Below are 18237 nucleotides of genomic sequence, written 5' to 3'. Positions count from 1 at the left end.
AATTGATTTTTCAGAATCAGTATTTTCAGAAACATACCAACAGAAAAAAAAACACAATAAGAAATTTTTATTATCAAATATAAACAAATAAATACCAAACATACTGAACCTTTGTACACAAGAATGTAAAAAAGCAAAAGTCTACACATACTATGGCAAATCTGCAATTATAAAACGGTACAAACCGTAAGGCAACAAATGCTTCCAAGCATGAAAAACACCCATGTCTAAAATGTGACAGTGACATTTGGGTATGTCTGAGAACAGAATAAGCTAAAGTCAATGGAGCCAAACTGTGCCAATACTATGGAAGGCCAAGAGTGCTAAAAATGAATTGAAAATAAACTATTTAATTGTGACACTAGTAACTCAAATTTGATTAAATGTCATTCTGGAAATAATGGTCTCATGTGCAGCACATCTGTTGGGGGGATTAACACTGCTCCCGCCAAGCTGATTGACTTGCCTTGCAGATAAACATTTCCGTTATCAAAGTCTGTAAAAAAAAAAAAGAAGTAATTAAACAGTTTAAAATTATGGCACTGCAGCATTGAAACCATGAAAGATAAAAAGTTAAATAACTATACACAAATCTGCATATAACGCTTTAAATATGTATATATGCACAGACACATTTAAAAAATGTAATAATTTTTGGCCTTCCATACGTCACCTGACTTTGATGGAAGGCACATAAAACAACATTTTTTTGTTTGTTTTTTTGTTTTAGCACAGATGCAATCACTAGCTCCAAAATGTGAGCCATGAATTAGGAGCCAAACCGCCGGAGGCGTTTGTTTTCAACTCTTTGAGAATATTCTGTCCTGATGAGCTGCGATTCCTCTCCTGAAAATTCTGAGCAATACAAGAAGCAGATCAGATAAATAATTAGTTTTCCTGAAACAGCATCTCTAAATCTCCTGTGTGTCTCCTGGGCTCGGTCAGCTACAACATCCGTTTAGATTTTACATCTAAAAGGTTTGTTATCCAGCATTTATTCAGTTGGCTGAGGGCGTTGCTAGAGGAGTTCTCACTGGGGCCAATTAGGAGAGTGTCATCGAGGTCTAGACGAGCAAACGCTTTTGGGAACCCTCTGAGGATTTGCTTTAAAATGTCCTCGGTTTTTTGTCTCCTGCTTTTTCTCGACCGAGAATCCAGACTTCGGGCCGGTCCGCGCCGCAGACCCCCTGTGACATTCTGCAGCCTTTTTCTGAATCCTGCAGGGGAGAAAAGATGCTTTTGATTATCTGAAATTTTAAATTACTTATGCCACACAAAATCGCTAAAGTGCTCAAGACAAAAAGAATTCAAATTCAGTGCCAGAAACATCACTTTGAAAAATCTAACTTTTAATTTGATTAAAATTATTCAGTGGAGAAGAAAATCATTACTCTGCTGCCAAATCTGATGACGACCCATTTCCAGTTCTGTGTAAGAATCCACCGGATTTTTATCTGAAGTTCTACAAAATTCTGATTAACCTTCCAAAGTAAAGGATTAAAAGACTTCTTGGTGGCACCAATAAATATGCCATCAGTGATTTCTGCTTAGAACAATTACTTTTGAGTAATTAATACAAGATGAATGTGTTTTAAGGCTTTTAAGACATCTTTGACTGGGGTGCCAATAACTGTGGCTGGTACTGTATATATTTTAATGCAGGCTGGATTCAACTTGTAGTGAACAAACTCAGGTACTGAGGGAAAACTCACATCCTTTCTCTCTTCCTCTCCAGTGATTTCTGCGTCGCAGCAGACAGAGAACTCTTCCCTCGGGTGCAACCGGCATGTCCGTTCTAAACAAGATTAAACACACACGCAGCTTAGTCAGCAGAGATAGGAGGTATGAAAGAGTAGAAATATATATGCAGAGGACTTGAGTAATTCAGTCTTCTAAACACAAAGGCGCTTTTAGTCTAAATAATAAAATATGTTTGGTTTTAATTTTTGGGCATTTCTACTTTGGTCTCCTTTGTCTAAAGGACACCTGCCTTGATCATTGAAGTGATGGTGCCATAATTGTTTAGAGGGGAATTGTTTTTGTTGCAATCTGTCCAGAAAAGCTATACTTAAGTTTATTCTAAATTTAGTTAGTGTTGACATGCTGTTAGGTCTGAGACGACGAGTTTATGTCTGTTTCAATGAGTGTTGCGTGTGTTACCCCAGGAGGAACTTGCTGCACCCTCTAGTTTAGGTAAGAATGTCTACAATGATTTTCACTGGTGAATATTTTTTATTAATGACGACAAGTAGTGATATCTTCTTGTTTTATTGTTCTTAAAGGGGCGGTATTTTGGTTTTTTCCAGCCACATAGTGCCATTTTATAGCTGAACCAAGTAACTATGTTACCTTCAGCTGTTACAGAAATGCTGTATATGTCAAACTTAAGTTAAAAGAAATTTGATTTCGCAATTTAGCGTCTTGAAATTGGGCCTGTGTCTCTTTAAGAAGCTACTGCTCTTTCGGAAATTCTGCCTTCAGTACATCAGCATAACAATAATCCTCCACTATGCCGTTAACAACTCACTCAGCAGTTCATCAAACTCCCGGTTCCACCAGGTGTTTGCTCGTTGCTGCTGCCGCTAGTCTGAAGGAGCTGAGTGGGAGGAGGGCTGCTCTGTGAGGCAGAAGCTCTGCGAGGCAGAAGCTCTGCTGGAGGAGCTTTGAGAGATCAAGGATTTCTCAAACATGAATGAAAGAATCAAAGCAATCCATGTTTTTGATGAGGGAGTAACATCAGAACATGGTATAAAGCTCGAAAAAGTCGATTTTACATTACACCACCCCTTTAAGGAGAAATCCGTGTCCAGAGGTCAAAGGTTAATGGAAACTGGAGATCTAAAATTGAATACAAAATTCTGATTGGTGCGTCTCTAAATAAACGACAAATGATATTCCATGTGTTGTTTTTTTTATTGCATGTCAAGTCCAGGTCAGAGTGACCAGATAAAAACATTACGGCTAGAAACGAAACACCCATTTTTTACTTTGATTCAACATAAATGAAAAAATAAAATAACTGAGCCATGATACAAGTACGCTCCGTGTTACTTTATTACAGACCCAGATGGTCCAGTATCACCTGTTGTGCACCTGCATCTAATTCCACCACCGCAGGATTTACTGCACACTGTGGGGAGATTACCTGCCGTCTGAGCTGCCTCTCCCTGGCCAGCTCTCTGTCCCATCTGATCAGCTGCATCTGCTCTCCGGCTGGCAGACTGAAGAATATGTCGTAAACCTCGTAACGGGCGGCACGCAGCTGGAGAGAAGAAACAATTAAAAAGCAGAAGATGGTTTTAATGATTAGCTCGTAACGGCGCGAGCTAACAGATGTCTGTACGGCATGTGTTTGTGTTCACACCTGCAGAGCGACTCTCTCCTGCAATAATACATCTTGCCTACTACAGCGATCCCCTCTGCTGGCGCTCTGCTGCTGGAAGGCCTGCAGAAACTGCTGCGTGTCCTACACACACACACACACACACACCAGAGATACACACACAGCAACATATAGAGAGTACTGCAAAAACAGTCATACAGCCTGAGCTTTTCTATATTTTGTCTTGTTGGTGTTTTGTTTGGGTGTAATGTGATAAGAAAAGCACAAAGCAGTTGATAATTGCGACACACTTTATTAAAAATGTGTACAAATGTATTCAAAGTGAGGTCCGGGGGCCGTTTGCGGCCCCTGGACTCAATTTGTGTGGCCTCTCGCCCACAATTCAAGAACAAATTTAATAAGTTAGAACAAAAAGACGACTTTAAATTAAAATCTACTTGCGAAAATGTTAGACGCAACACAAAGTGATCATTGCTCCAAAGCTTCCTGGATTGCCTGCTGTTGTCGTGGTAACTAGGACCACATCTACTTATTGACATATACTCTAAAGTACACCTTGGTGCACCCAACTCTGATTTTAATTACTGTATTAAACCTTGGCTAAATACTGAAAGTGTTTTCAAATGACTATCACTGACCTGTATCTGGTTTTTATTGCTGAGAATAGACAAAACATTTTTTAAGTTTTCTTCAACTGAGCCGAAAACAAAAAGCAAACTGGACGCCCAAGGAAAACGTGTAAAAATCACTTGAAGTTTTGGATCTACGATCTCATTCCTACAATAATCTGATTACTTTATTTGTTTAATTAAAAGAGTTCGTGGCGATGTCGCAGTATGAATTTGATATCTCCAATAGGTCCGATATCAGCCTAAAAAACGAGTGTCGGGTTACATGTGGTTTGCATCTAAAATCTCTAACGTAACAATAGAAGCAGTCCTCTACAGCATTTCTATCCAGCAGCGCTTGCATCCCACATGCAGACCCACTGGCTAATAATAAATCAGTCCATTGTTGTTGTTTCTCCATCACTTGATCAGGCCTTTTCTAACAATCCACACAACAAAATCAGTAATAAAAGTACGTACGATTCAAGCTGATACCACATTGGGTCAATATTGTATCAGCCAACAATCAAAGCTGCGACATCTACATCATTCCAGAAGTGAAAAAGTTGCAACAGGCCATCCCTAATAGTTGATGTTTAGTTTATTGTTGAATAGGATTTTAGTTTTTTTTTTAAATTATCATTTTTTTTAGATATTAGATAGATAGATAGATATTCGAGTGCTTTGAGCTGACGATTTTGACACACGTGACAAAAAAGTTTGGCCACTCCTGGTCAATCATGCAAAATCTAAGAAAGTACATCGATGTTTCAGTTAGTTAAAATAAGAAAACATGAAGAAAAAAAAAAAGTCTCGGGGCATGAATACTTTTGCCGGCCACTTTTTAACATCAAACCGCGATTAGCGTACGGCGTCAGTCCTGCTGTTTTTACTCACCCTTATGGTGCGCACCAGCTGCGCAACTCTCTCCGTCCTCAGCAGCCTGCGAGTTAGAAAACCTTTTACGGCTGCAGCCACCAGGGGGCGGCAGCGCTGCGAGAGTGGGCTCAGGGGCTGATGAAGTCAGAGAGAGGGAGAGAGAGAGAGAGCGAGAAGAAGAGAGGTGAATAATGATAAGAGAGGGGGAAGACAGAGGAGAATGCTAATTCCATCAATGACAACCAATTAATTTCCACCACGGCGTCTCAAGGTCCTTTTGTTGGCATCTGTTCGGAGCATCGGCGCAAGTGGACTCGCGGCTCATCATTAGAACAGAGAATAATAAACAGAATAATAAGCAGCTGATGTGCTGTCACTCACTTGTTGATTCAAGAGCCGCAGCATTAAAGGGTCACGTTTGTTAAACAAATGGAGTCTAACGGGAACTCAGGTTGTTGATTAGATCCGGCACAATAGCACGCGATTGGTGCTGATTGGGATTAAAAAAATATACGCAGCGGGTATAAGGAGCTGCACAGGTGAAAAGGTGGAGATGTTGTGGTAATACCTGAGGGAGGCTGGAGAAGGTCAACGTGTCCCCAAGTCGAGAGCAGGGAGACACGTCCTGCAGGAGACGGTAACGTGTTGCCAACACCTGAGATGGACAGAAGGAGAGCAAATATGAGGATGGGTGTGTGTGGGTGTGTGCGTAGGTACAGGTGGGTGTGTGTGCGTCTGGGAGAAGACAAGGGTGGAAAATATTGAATTGGAAAGGACAGCAAATGAGGCAGGAGGAAGAAATTAATTGAGGGTAGAGAGAAGAAGACAGAAGGGGAGTGACGGGGCACAGAGGGAAGAAGGATGAGACGAGGACTGGAGAGATCCGGGGAAATTAATACAAGCAGACAGTAAGAACAATGTTGGAGGTGGAATAATAGAAAACAAAGAGAGGGAGCGAATAAGAAGAAGAAGAAGAAGTAGAAGAAGGAATCATTAGCGGCGGCGCTCAGCGGGACGATCTGGCGCTTAACCACAGACGCTCATGAATTAAGCAAATTATCCTTGCTTTTCTGTGTCAATTCCCTCAGTCCTCCCCTCCTTCCGCCCTCCGCCGGAGAGTCCGGCCAGCTCGCTCTCACCGCATCACGGAGCCAGAGAGAAGTCTTCTTTATTAAACAGCTTATGTTAATTATATTGTTGTTAAGGATACATAAATTAAACAGAGACCACAATTAACAGGGCGAGGATGGCAGCCAAGAACAAATATACGGACACGGGCTACGGAACCGGGAACAGGTTGCCAGAGAACAGCGGGCGTCCTTGAAGCCCTGCATGGTCTCTCTCTCTCTCTCTCTCTCTCTCTCTCACACACACACACACACACACACACTCACTCACACACACACACACACACACACACCCACAAGCACAGGCAAACAGGCAGCAGTGCCAGGTTGTCTTTTAGGGATGTAATGAAACATTTATGGTAGAATCCCCCTTTTCCTCCAGACTGGGGGGAGTCTGAAGGTCTCTCGTAATGAGCAGACGTCTGCAGTCTGGCCCCAGCCCAGGAGCTCACTCTCACAGGTAGGCACACGACCTGCGCAGGGACGCTTATGTGCTTTTAGTCTCAAAAGAAACATTAGCAGCCCGAGTGATTATTCTTCTGAAACAGTCAGAAATTCATAAAGCGCTTTCCAAAAAGACAAAGCCGAGACGAGCCAGACGCTAATTTATAATTCCTCAAAGGTGACTTTGGGTGAGCCGAGAACCCCGGGCAGGGTGAGCTACTGGTGCCGTTCTGGAATTACGCTGCACAGAATCTGTACGGCAATAAGTGATGCAATCCGATGCAAGAGGCAGGCCAATGGGAAGGATGCTGCGCTGTTACAATACCGCGCCTCAGAGTAAATGTTTTACTGCTGCTGGTGTTTCAGAAACACACAGATGCAGACACATTTGTTATTGGCCCCGCTGGTAAAGATGTGCGAAAAGCTGGGAAATAAATTCTCATTTAAGCGAATATTTTATTTTAAAATCCAGCTTTTCGTTTGAGTACATTTATTCAGTGGGGACAAACAAAATGATGTTTGGAGATGAGCTTGTTTTTAACAGAACCTCAAGCAGCTCGGTTGTTGCCAGTCCAAACAACCCCATGAATATTCATGGACCCAAAACTGGTCTATTTGTTTAAACTTTTACTTTCTAATTTTCTTTTGTCTATTAACATGCGGTATAAACATGATGATCACAAACAGCGAGCAGGATAATGAGACAGGTAAAAAAAAAACAACTCTCTGAACATCACTAACTTTTGTTTTCAATTAAGGCTGCGACTTATTTTAGCAATCGATTATTTTGATGATTAATCGGATAAAAACACATGCTGCAGATTTTTCATTTAACCACTTACACCTTTTTTTTTACACAATGATAGCAATACTTTAAAAATACAAGCAAGCAAATAATTTAAATACGTTTTAGAATGAGAAGATAAACATTTGCAATAGCAACATTTCTTTAGTGAATATTTGATCATTTGTAGCAAAGGATGAATCTGCAGCTAAGAAAAATAGTGTTTACTAATCTGTTGTTTGTTTTTTTTATGAATAATTGCATAGCAAAAGTTGTTCAACAGGAGTTTGTTTTTGTTTTGGTTTTTTAGCAGAATTTGAACCAGGTGAAGCTAAAAATGCCACTCGACAAACAACATCTTAAATGCAAAATGTATTTAAGTTTGTTGGCCAGTTTTAGGAATCTACATTCCAGTTAACAATCACTCCATGTCTAAATTAGTAGACGATTGTTGCGATTATCAATTTATCACCATTAATTCGACTAATTGTTTCAGCCCTATTTTCAATTTCACAGTCAGCGATTCCAGTACTTGATGAGTAATTTCTTTTTTGTCACAGCGAAGTCAAAAATAAAAATAGTACTTATTCGCTTATCGAATAGCTTTCACTGTTATTATCAGCAGTTGGATTAAAGACAAACTAAAAGTGTTGGGACTGAAATAAAAGACAAAAATACCCGATAAAGGTTTCTGTGATTCTGTAGTTGAAACATTTCCTCGGTGCTTGTAGAGCAGAAGCTGTTGGACCGTGAGAAACCCGAGTTCGCCCAACGTCTCCTCAGTCTAATACCTTCCTGTTTATCGCCTGCTTGACAGCGAGGAGTTCCCAGCTGACTGTTTAAACTCCTCATCTCCCCGGCTTGTCCTCTCTTGAATCCTGCTCATAAAACGACTGCAATATTGAAGTAATCAAAATCTAATTTGACTTCTCAGGACTGTCTCATGATTTGACGATTAAGGCGGATCATAAAAACAAAACAAGAGCCGTTTTATGGCAACTTGTCTTTAACAAGACCTACACTTTTGAAAAATAAGAACAACCACAGGATTTCTTCCTGGTTGGACAGACTGTCCTTGTTATTCAACTACAGAATAATTTAAGTGGACCACAACCGTCCATCGCCAATCGGTGCCAAGGACAACGAATGGCGCTCCGGGATTTGCGAACGCCAGCCAACAGCGTGTCAAGTAGCATCGCGCCAAGTTATTTCTGCTTCCCAAGTTGCATTTTCTTTCGAACATTTTAGATTTGTTCTAGGAAAAAAAAAAAGTACTCAAATAGGCAGATTTTCCGCCAATGCTTTTGAGTGACGCGCCACTCAAATCAGAGAAATCTGTGAATACTAAACAACAAATAGGTGGGGATCCGAAACCAATGTATTTGTGAAAGCATGTCCTATAAACTCTGATATTTTGAAATAAAAGGTTTGTTTTCAAACAAAAAAAGACCATGCAATAGAGTTTCTACACAATCTGCATGACACATACACAGACGCACTCACTGCACTTGGCCAACAAATGAAATTAGGACTTTTAAATAAAACATAAGTACTGACTACGGTCTGTACTTATGCATTTAAATTTGTAGGCACAGATCTGTTATCTTAATCACATGAAATTACTCCCTCATAGTTGCCAAATCATGTTTTGAATGATCTCACCTGCAGGAGTTCTTCCTGCTGCTTCCTGTGCTCCTCTTGCAAGGCTCGGACTTGAGCTGCATGGATCTGTTTCAGTCGCTCTTGTTTACTTTTCAGCGTCTCTTGTTTCTGGAAGCCGCAGCCTTCAGACAAACACACCCCAGCTAAAGTTGACGACAAAAACAAAGGGTCAAAAGTTTGAAATCCTTTCAAGGCCAAATTCAGATGCAGAGTAATTAGAGAAGAAAGCCGTCGGTGACCAGGAACAGCTCTGACTGATGACCAGGTGGTCAGAAAGTCAAAGTTAATTTTCCAACCAAACAGTGCACCAGATATAATTATCAGTTTTCATTGAGACTGAGCAAAGAAAACAGTAAGCAGTTGTTTTAAAAGGAACCTGCATTTAAATGAATTGTCAAAACACATCTGAGGCTCACTGAGGCTGCAAGAAAGCAAGAGAGAGCGAGGCTTTAAGCAGATAAGTGGAAGGCTAACCGGAAAACAGCAAAGTTTCATCTTTTTGACCTTCACTGCATTCGAAAATGTCTAGAAGATGCACATGAAGATACCCGCTTCTGTAAAGCCAGCTATGCCAACTGAGCTACTCACAAATAATGGGGCTGAAGTGGTTTTAAAACAGGGACTTTCCCAATCTAATATTGATATCGGAAATCAGTCTGATATCAATATCAGACTGAGCATGTCTAAAACTTCTGACAGAAGCACTCCATTCCAGCATCGAGTCCGCCCCAGTATTTCTATCCAGCAGGGCTCCCATGAAAACTCAGTGGTTAATAATAAATGTGCCAGTTGTTCTCAAACTTGTTGATGTTGGCTATTGTTCTCTGATCAAGTCTTTTCTAACACGCAACACTATAAAATAAGTAATAAAAGTGTGCATGATTCGTGCTGATATTGCATTGTGTCAATATCGTATCAGAAGTTGTATCGGGACACTGCTAGTTTAAAGTATCGACTCTTGATTTATTGTTGTTTTTAGCTATTAGTCAAACCCTCTTTTGAAGAAATTGCACCCTATAATGTTGCCTCTGCTGCAAATATAAATAACTAATGATCGCTCATACTAAAAAGACAACGAAAAATGACTCTCGATGCTGTTCTCGTATCTTTTGTCATCATTCTTAAAGAGGAATCCATACTGACTAAAATTGCTATTGGCAGAACAAAGAAAATCTGAAATTGGTCACAAAACTCTAATTGGTGACTTTCTTATCCTACTGTCCTTCTACTAAACATCATTTATTATAAATAATTATTTGTGTTTTTTCCTTCAGCATACCTGTTCTGTTTCGGAGAAATAAAACCTGCATATCTCATATAGTCCTCTCTGTCCTCACCTGTAGCAGCGCCGGAGTTTGGTCCGACCACACAGTCCACTGCTCGGCCCCTTCTTTCACTCATCTCCACAGTCCCCTCGGTCACATGCATGAGCAGTCGCCGTTTGACCTTTGACACCCCCGACTGATCCTCACCACCACTCTCTGGAGTCAGACCCTTTGTCTGACTGTAGCTACGCTGTGAACCGAGGTCAGATCCCGATCCTTCCTGCAACCAAAGGTCCGACGGCGTGTCCACGTCATACGACTGATTAAGAGACTGTGAGGGGGCGGGGCCCTCAGCGCCAGCAGCTATATTCCCCACTCTTTCCTTAAGATGTGAAAGGTGAGCTGCAGGGACGTTTTTGCAGGTAACATTTCGGAAAATACTGGGTATTCGCATCTGCTGTGCTACGGACATTGTATTTTTTGAAGGGAGTTGCTCCGTTCTGGAAACACCACGCAACGTATTACCGCTGCCTCCTCCTTCTGGACTCGTCTCATTTCTGTTTTCTTTCACTGAGGCTCGGACCTGACTATGTTGGCTTAGTTTAATGATCTCAGAGCCGTTCTGTAGGGAAACATCCCTGAGACTTGACCTTGGATTAGGTCCCACATCTTTATCCATGTTCATAAACTGAATGAATGACTGTCTTTGCCATAAGTCATCTACTTCATTGCCATCATCATCAGCAGCAGCAGCATCCTGTGTGTCCTCCAAACAGCAGGAGGAATTATCCGGACCGGCGTTTTCGATTTGCTCATAGTCCTTGCTGCTCTCAAGGTTCTCATTACTTTGCACGCTGCAGTCAGGTTCCCGGCGATCGTCCAAGTTCTCTTTGACTGTGGACTCCAGATCTGAGATCAGCACCTTCAGACTGCACAGGTTGGACTCGAGCTCATCGATGTGCAGCGAACCTTTGGCAAACACTCTTGTGGCATCGTCTCCAGCAATGACATTCCCAGAAGGAACCGCCGTTGGGCTCTGTTGGTGATCGAGGTTTATGTCCTTGACTCTGACCTCGTTAAAGTCAGAACTGGAATCGGATTTGGGTTCTGGTGTTCCTGCAGCATCGACTGTTTTATTTTTGCAGGGAACGGGACTCAGACAGAAGCTTGGGACTGGGACAGAACGGTACTTCTCGACTCCTCCATGAAAAGACGGCAGACCAGGTGGCTCATTAAACGTTCCTTGGATAAGGGAGGTTTTCATCAAAGACTGCTGCTGCTGCTGCTGAATCAAAACACTGACCTGTTTAGGTGTCGCTATGACCTCTTGAGAACTGTTCAGCTTGTTTTTTAAGAATGTCTCTTCTTCAATGCTGAGGCGTTCCATTGCTTTCCCATCTTCTGCTACACCTTTGCACTCAAACCTGTGTATTTTCCAGGGTTTCTGAGGCGAGGGCTCCTCCGACCAGATAAGAGTGCCTCTCCCCTCCTTGGTCTTTTTGCCCTCTATCGTCACAGCGCCCTTGTGATGTAACTCATCGTTCTCCTTGTCAGACAGGCTCGGCTCCTCCACTCGCTCTTTTGGCTTCTCCTGCATTCTCTCCTGGTGCATTTTAGTGTTTTTGGCTTGGTTCCTCAGCATCCGCTGGCGCCGCCGATACTCCTGAGACTTCTTCAGCAAAGCCTGGAGGCTCAGAGGACGAGACTCCTCGGGTTGCTTTAAGTCAGCTACGTCAATCTCAATGTCTGCAGGTTCTGCCTCTGCCTTGCTAGGGGGTTTCTGAACATGGACGACTTCCGTCAGATTTAGCGACCGCTGTAAATCTGCATGGTCTGACAGGCTGTTTTTTTCTGACAAAGCAAGCGATCCGTCATTTGTTTTTGTGCTGCTATTCCTGGCAGGGTTTAGTTGTGCTGTAGAAGGAATGTCGACCTCTTTGTTCCGACCGTGTGGACGACTGGATGCAGGCTGTTCAGCTCTTAAAGGGTCACATCTCAGTGAATCGATGTGAAATGAGGTGCTACACAGATCTTTAGGTGCCATTATGTTTGTGCAAAAGAACGACTCGAGTCCAGTCCTCTCTAGCTCCTCTCCATCTATGGGAGGATGGCTGATAATATCAGGCATCTTGGCGATTGTATTTGAGGTGCTGTGGAGGAAAAAGCCACCGTTGTTGCTCGTTTCTTCTGTCGTGTGGACAGAATCAGCTGTGGCGTTCTCTTGATTCTCACAAGTGACATAGCCTGAGGATAGTGACTGGTGGCTTGCAGCATTAAAGGAACATGGCTGTGATCCTTGTTGGCAGTCCAGTCGCTCAGTCAGGTATTCTTCCTGGAAACTTTGCTGAGGCGGCTTACTTGAAGGAAAAAAGGCACTGTATGTTATGGAAATCTTTGGAGGCTGGGCGATGCCATTCTTTAATTTCCCGGCAGGTCCTGGTGAAAGACTTTCCCTGGTTCCAATGGAAACATCACTGCAGGACACGGAGAACCTGCCGTTGTTATACAAGTGTGGACATTCAAATTTAGTCTCCATTTCTTGGAGCAAATCCTGCAGTGTTGGCGTCTTTCTCAGCTGCACAGACGAGACAAAAAAAAATACAGCAATTAGACCAAAGGAAAAGTTTTTTAACAATGTCATAAAAGGCAACAAAATTACAGCGCAACCCATTACCCATTAGGGTATTTAGTGACCAGACTTTGAAGTTTAGAACAGGTTGGTCAAGCTAAAATTCCTCTAATTCAAATCTTCAGCTAATTTCTCAGTGATTTCCTCATCAAATTGAATCTTTATATATTTTTATTTTGTCTAGACCCCTATTATATACAAACTGTTGAAACAAAATATCCTCAAAATAGGTGTTTCTTTCCAACATGATCTGGGTTTCAAAGCAAATTCACAAATTTAAGGAAACAGACAGCAGTATGTGGAGATAATTCTTCAAAATATATATGTATAAAGAAAGAAAGACATAATAAAGATAGATAACATTTTAACAAATTCCTCCACAGCAGTCTGAACAAAGCTATCCTGACCCTCACACTAAAGTGTTATGATAACAGAGGATTTAGAAGCTATTTATACTTTAGAATTAAATTGAAAATATTTTTTGGCCAGTGTAAAAATGACTTTTGGAGAGAAAAAAAAGAGAAAAGAACCAGAGATTTTGGGGAGTAAAATTAAACCAGTTTAAACTGCATTTATCCAACTGGAAGCACTTGCTAATTCATCTTTGCCGGATACCTACAAGGAATCCTCTGTGGTGTTCCTGCTAATTTTCTTGATTTATCTTCCCCATAGGAGACCTGATTTAAAAGACTGCTGGGGTGTTTTACCTTTATTAAACTACTGTTGCAAATCTTTAGCAACTCCCAAAGTCCCTGGACAACTTAAATCTATGCGTCATTGTCCAGCAGAGGCAACTATCACCGCATTTTCCTAATGTTAACGTTTTAAACCAAAGTGAAGCTATGAGTGTTGTCCTCTCATGTTTCCACTGTTCTGAAAAACTTTAATAGCAGGCAGTTATTTCTCCCCCTGGAGAGCAGCAAGTTAAATAGTGACAGGTTTGATTTTGTTTCCCCAAAAATGCACCAAACTGAACACATTCACTTTTATCAATCTGTACAAACTGGATGTTCTTTTAATACACATTGTTTTGAGTTTGGCATAAAACAAATCAAGGTTAGATATGCATGTTTTGCTAATTCAATTAAACTTAAACATACTTTTTTTTTATCCCAAAGGTAATCTAAATATTCTCTCAACTCATATAATCCAAGTATCTTTAAAGAATCGCCGTGGATGGTGATGCTGTGAGCAGAAAAGATAATCTGAAAGCAGTCAGCCTTACAAATCTTAACTAAATAATGTTGCCATATGATAATCTTCAATAAGCATTGTGACAAATATCATCAAAATGTCTTCCACTTTTCTTCTTTGAGAAGAAATCGGTATTTGCCAGCCTTATCGGTGCATCCCTGTGCAGTATGATTACCTGAACACTGTGCAGGATAGTTTGCACATAGGCCATTCTGGAGTCATCCTTGAGCTTTCTGTTGGCTTTAGCTTCCTGTGCTTCGTCTCTGTGTCGTCTCATCTCTTCTCTCTGTTTCCCTGAAAGCTGTTTTCAACACAAAGCACACACACTGGTATTCTTAAACAAAGCAGTAAATTTCACATCTGATCAGATTGTACAAAGAGTGGTTTTCCCTGGAAATCGTTTGTGTATTTTCATGTTAATAAATGGTTGCCAGAAGCCTAGATCATATAGTAGTGACTTCTACCGAGATGAACAGAGAACAACTGTCTTAAAACTAGCATCGTACCAGTGGAGGAAGGATAGGTCGTCCATAGAAGCGGATGAGGGAGGATGCTGATAAAGGTCTGCTGTGTTCCTCCTCTTCTGCCTCATTTTTCTTCAGTCTAGAGAGACAAAGCTGTGCAAACTCTGCGTAGTTCTCCATCAAGTTGCATGAGGACACAGTAGTCGGTAACTGAGGGTATTAACAGAACTAAACTACACCAATAATGTTTGCTAACGCTAGCTGATACCGGCTAGTAGCAGCTAGCTAAGTTAGCTAACATAACGTTCCGTGTCGGTAAGCTGTTTATTTCATGACCAACTACTCAGCTCGACACACCAACACGTAGGAATTGGGTTGGTAGAGGTTTCCGGTTTACTGAGAAAGGAAGGATTAAGTCTATCGAGTAACAACTAAAGAAAGTCTCCATGGTGAAGGAGCCAGTGTTTACATTTTACCCGCCTCTCCTCCAGGAGCAACAGACGGTGACAGTTGGACTCCGCTGGGACGGCGAGAAAACCCGGAGCGGACTCCCAGCGAGGTGGCACCGTCCAAAGGTACAGCACAACAAAACTGGTATTTCTGAACACTTTTATGTTGGCATGAAGGACTTAGAAATAAATATATCCAATTGTAGATCCTTTTAAATGTGTGCTTGTTTACGGTTTAAGTTGAAATTGTGTCTAAACCCATGTGTGTCTTTTATGACAGATTCTTTTCACCGCAGTGAGTTTTTCTTGGTTAGATAAAGGTGAAATACAAAAGTTGTTCCTCCTGTGATTCTCACTAAATTAAAAGTTTTCAGGCAGTTTTAAAAACAACTGGATTTCTCTCAGACCTTCTTTTAAACACAGCTCAGAGTCACAAAACTTTGCAGTTAAATATAAAGTGCACAAAATAATTAATATTTTTCATGCATTATGGCCACCTAATGTGAGAACACAAACAAACAGTGACACATTTTACATTAATGTCATGCTTTAAGCCATAATTTGCGATTCATGAAACTCTCCCTGAGTGTCCATGCATCCATCTGTGGGGCAGCAGAAGGGGTTCATTCGGTTTACCGTTCATGCAAGAACTGCAGCTGCTGGGGTCAACCATCCAAAGCAAGGGGCGGCTCAAAATAAATAAAGCATGAAAACGTTTCAGAAAACAGAAGAGGATATACTGTTAACCTGCCAAGTTGGAGAACCTGATCTTAATGTACTCCCTGCTATAGGCTCGATTGCCTAGCATTCAAGTTATTCTAAACTGTGAAACTTCCAATTCTGAACAGCAAAAGATGGATTTCTGGTCAGGCCGTGTTACGTTTTTAATGTCAGATATTCAAAAGCCAGAAGAAAACTATTCTCTAAATTGAAATATTGCAACAAATCTTATCTTTTAAATTACTCACAGTATTAAAATCTACAAACCACATTGAGTTGAGATAAAAAATAAATAAATTGTGAAAGCGTTTTAGAAAGCCTCAGTGAAGATTTTAAAGACACTTTGCCTCATCATGGTGTTACTGACTGTCTGACTCATTACAGCAGGAGAAACAGGTTTTGTTGTGCGATTACCGAAAGGAAACAGCAGTGCAACATTACTATGTTGTCAATCTTCTGAATTGTGACTCTGCAATATTTTAATGGTTTTAACAAGAATTTCCGTGTAACTCTGGCGTGGCCACTCTACTGTAACCACCTGAATAGCTCGTTTAAACCTCAATTAATTAATCTTGTAAGTGTATAATGATGCTTAATTTAGCTATAACTAACCAATGTTTTTCCAAAGAAAATGACAGCAATATAGACTGTTTTAGTTTAATAAGCAAAGTTTAATTATTCATTAAGATTTCATCAAACAACATCATCAAATGGTGTTGTAGCATATACACAAAAGCTGCTTGTATTAAATGACAAGCGACTTGTAATTTACCTTTTTTTTTGCCAATTATAAGAAATCTAACAAAAATACTTTAATATCTCAGTTTCTGTCTTCATTTCTATATTCTTAAGTTGAAATATGTGTTTTTAAACGACAAGGGAGAGTAGAGATAACCTTTGACAGACAGCTGTCAACTTTCCCGCTTGTAGTCCTTCTGTTTTCATCTACTGAAAATTGAAATAGACTAGCAAAATTCCCTGTGTCCTACATGGGTAGAAAATATTGTATTTAATTTATTTTTTTACACACTAAATAGGATTTTTTATTAGAATTTACACAGTTTTAGGAAAATCATGGACTAGCATAGCATAGCGGTCAAAATGACTGCCATGGTCGTTTTAATGTTCTAGTTTGTCTAATCAGCAGAAAAATCAAATGTTTGGAGAATATTTGCTTTTAAATGTTAGTTAAAAACAAGATGGCTGGGGGAAAAAATAAAGCAAGGAACAAAAAATATCTAGTTATACTTATCAAGTCTTTCTGGGATATAACCTTGTACATGTGCAGACCCGTAATAGGTGCCATCAATTTCAAGAAGCTGGCATGTCTGGATTGGTCACCAGGGGGCATAAGTGCTGGCAACATGAGTGGATCACTGGTGTAACAGATAGTTGCTGGTGTCAGAGGCTCAGCCAAGACAGTGAGTGAAGGTCACTGGACAAAAACAGATGCCTTGTAGATGCATTGCACCGCACTATGAGCACCTGACAGAGTTTGATAGGAGCCACATTGTAGGCACGCATTGGGCTGAAGGGTTACTTTGAGTAATTGCACCTATCCTTGTGAAAACCCCAACAGTGAATCTGGTCGGGTGTTATCCACTTGTCCTGCAACTGCCTGCAATTGTTGCTCTCCTCGTAACATCACTGATTTGAGACACACCAACTGCTTACAAAATTAGTAATTTACCGATATTGTAATTTGTTTGCAAAAGCAGGTATACTGTTGGACTTTTTAAACATTTTGTTAAACACTTCAATGAATTTTGTCTGGATCTAATGTGAAAAATCCCAACATAAAGTAGTGCTTAATTATGAAGTAAACTAGAAAGGATGCATCCTTTCATCATCTGTTTCCACCCATCCATGTAGCGTCAACAGAAGGCTGATCCCTATCATCAGCAGCCATTGGGTCGCCACTCCAACATAGGTAATAGTAGCAACTTAGTGCTAAGTACTAAGTAGTATTAGTCAGACCACTACTGCACAAAGACAAGATACATTTTAAATGTTATTGGGGGTGATATTTGATATTTAGTCTGTTGTTTTTATTTATACTGATATTTCACAAACATTTTTTTTGACTGTTTTGTGAATGTGGTGTTGTCTGATAGTGTCTGTGTTTTGTGCATTATTTTAAGTTTTTATCCACCCTGCTGCAAGAAAGATTTCCATAACTTATGTCTCATAATAAAGTGAGACGTTTACAGATCCTTACAGTGAGCAGTTTGGCCAACAGTCATGTTTTTGGACTGAGGGAGAACCCAGAGAAATTTCAAGGCATTTAACTACAAAGTGAAATATCAAAAAAAAAAAAAAAAAAAATACACAATCCTGCCCCTATAAAGGAAACAGATCTACCAGCTGTCACCATGCAGCTGCATGTATGAGTTTCATATTTATTTACAAATAAAACTGTGACGAATTCAGAATTCAGCCCCCTTTCCTCCGACAGCATTATTTAGGAGCAACACAACACTTGACATGGTGCCAGAACAATGGTCCTAAAAAGGCGGCGACAGCTATAATAGAACAATTCAGATTAAAACATATAGATATGCTACAATGACCTAATCAAAGACCAGAACTAAACCTGATTGAGATTTGAGTTGTTCACAGATGCTTCCTTTATAATCTGACTGAACTTGATCTAGTTTCTAAAGCAGGCT

The 18237-nt window shown here is 40.6% G+C and overlaps 1 protein-coding gene across 3 annotated transcripts; it reads right to left on the bottom strand.

Moving 5' to 3' along the window:
* Window positions 1–27: 27 nt before the first annotated feature.
* Window positions 28–15154, bottom strand: cp110 (centriolar coiled-coil protein 110). Of its 3 annotated transcripts, none has more exons than XM_015038705.1 (10): window positions 14442–15134; window positions 14111–14236; window positions 10185–12687; window positions 8848–8990; window positions 5399–5455; window positions 4849–4965; window positions 3365–3466; window positions 3146–3262; window positions 1713–1795; window positions 28–1217 (listed from the first exon to the last, which is right to left on the bottom strand). In XM_015038705.1, the coding sequence occupies exons 1-10, from the start codon at window positions 14577–14579 to the stop codon at window positions 1055–1057; spliced, it is 3549 nt and encodes a 1182-aa protein (XP_014894191.1). In that variant the 5' UTR covers window positions 14580–15134; the 3' UTR covers window positions 28–1054. The 3 variants fall into 3 exon arrangements, with proteins under 3 accessions (XP_014894191.1, XP_014894190.1, XP_014894192.1); XM_015038704.1 differs by having other exon boundaries at window positions 5399–5485; window positions 14442–15133; XM_015038706.1 differs by lacking the exons at window positions 28–1217; window positions 1713–1795; window positions 3146–3262; window positions 3365–3466; window positions 4849–4965 and having other exon boundaries at window positions 5400–5703; window positions 14442–15154.
* Between the last annotated feature and the right edge of the window lie 3083 nt (window positions 15155–18237).

This window comes from Poecilia latipinna, unplaced genomic scaffold (genome assembly GCF_001443285.1).
Source record: "Poecilia latipinna isolate Pla-1442-1.1 unplaced genomic scaffold, P_latipinna-1.0 Scaffold449, whole genome shotgun sequence".
In the NCBI taxonomy this organism is placed as follows: domain Eukaryota; kingdom Metazoa; phylum Chordata; class Actinopteri; order Cyprinodontiformes; family Poeciliidae; genus Poecilia; species Poecilia latipinna.
This window is presented reverse-complemented; position numbering and strand designations above follow the sequence as displayed.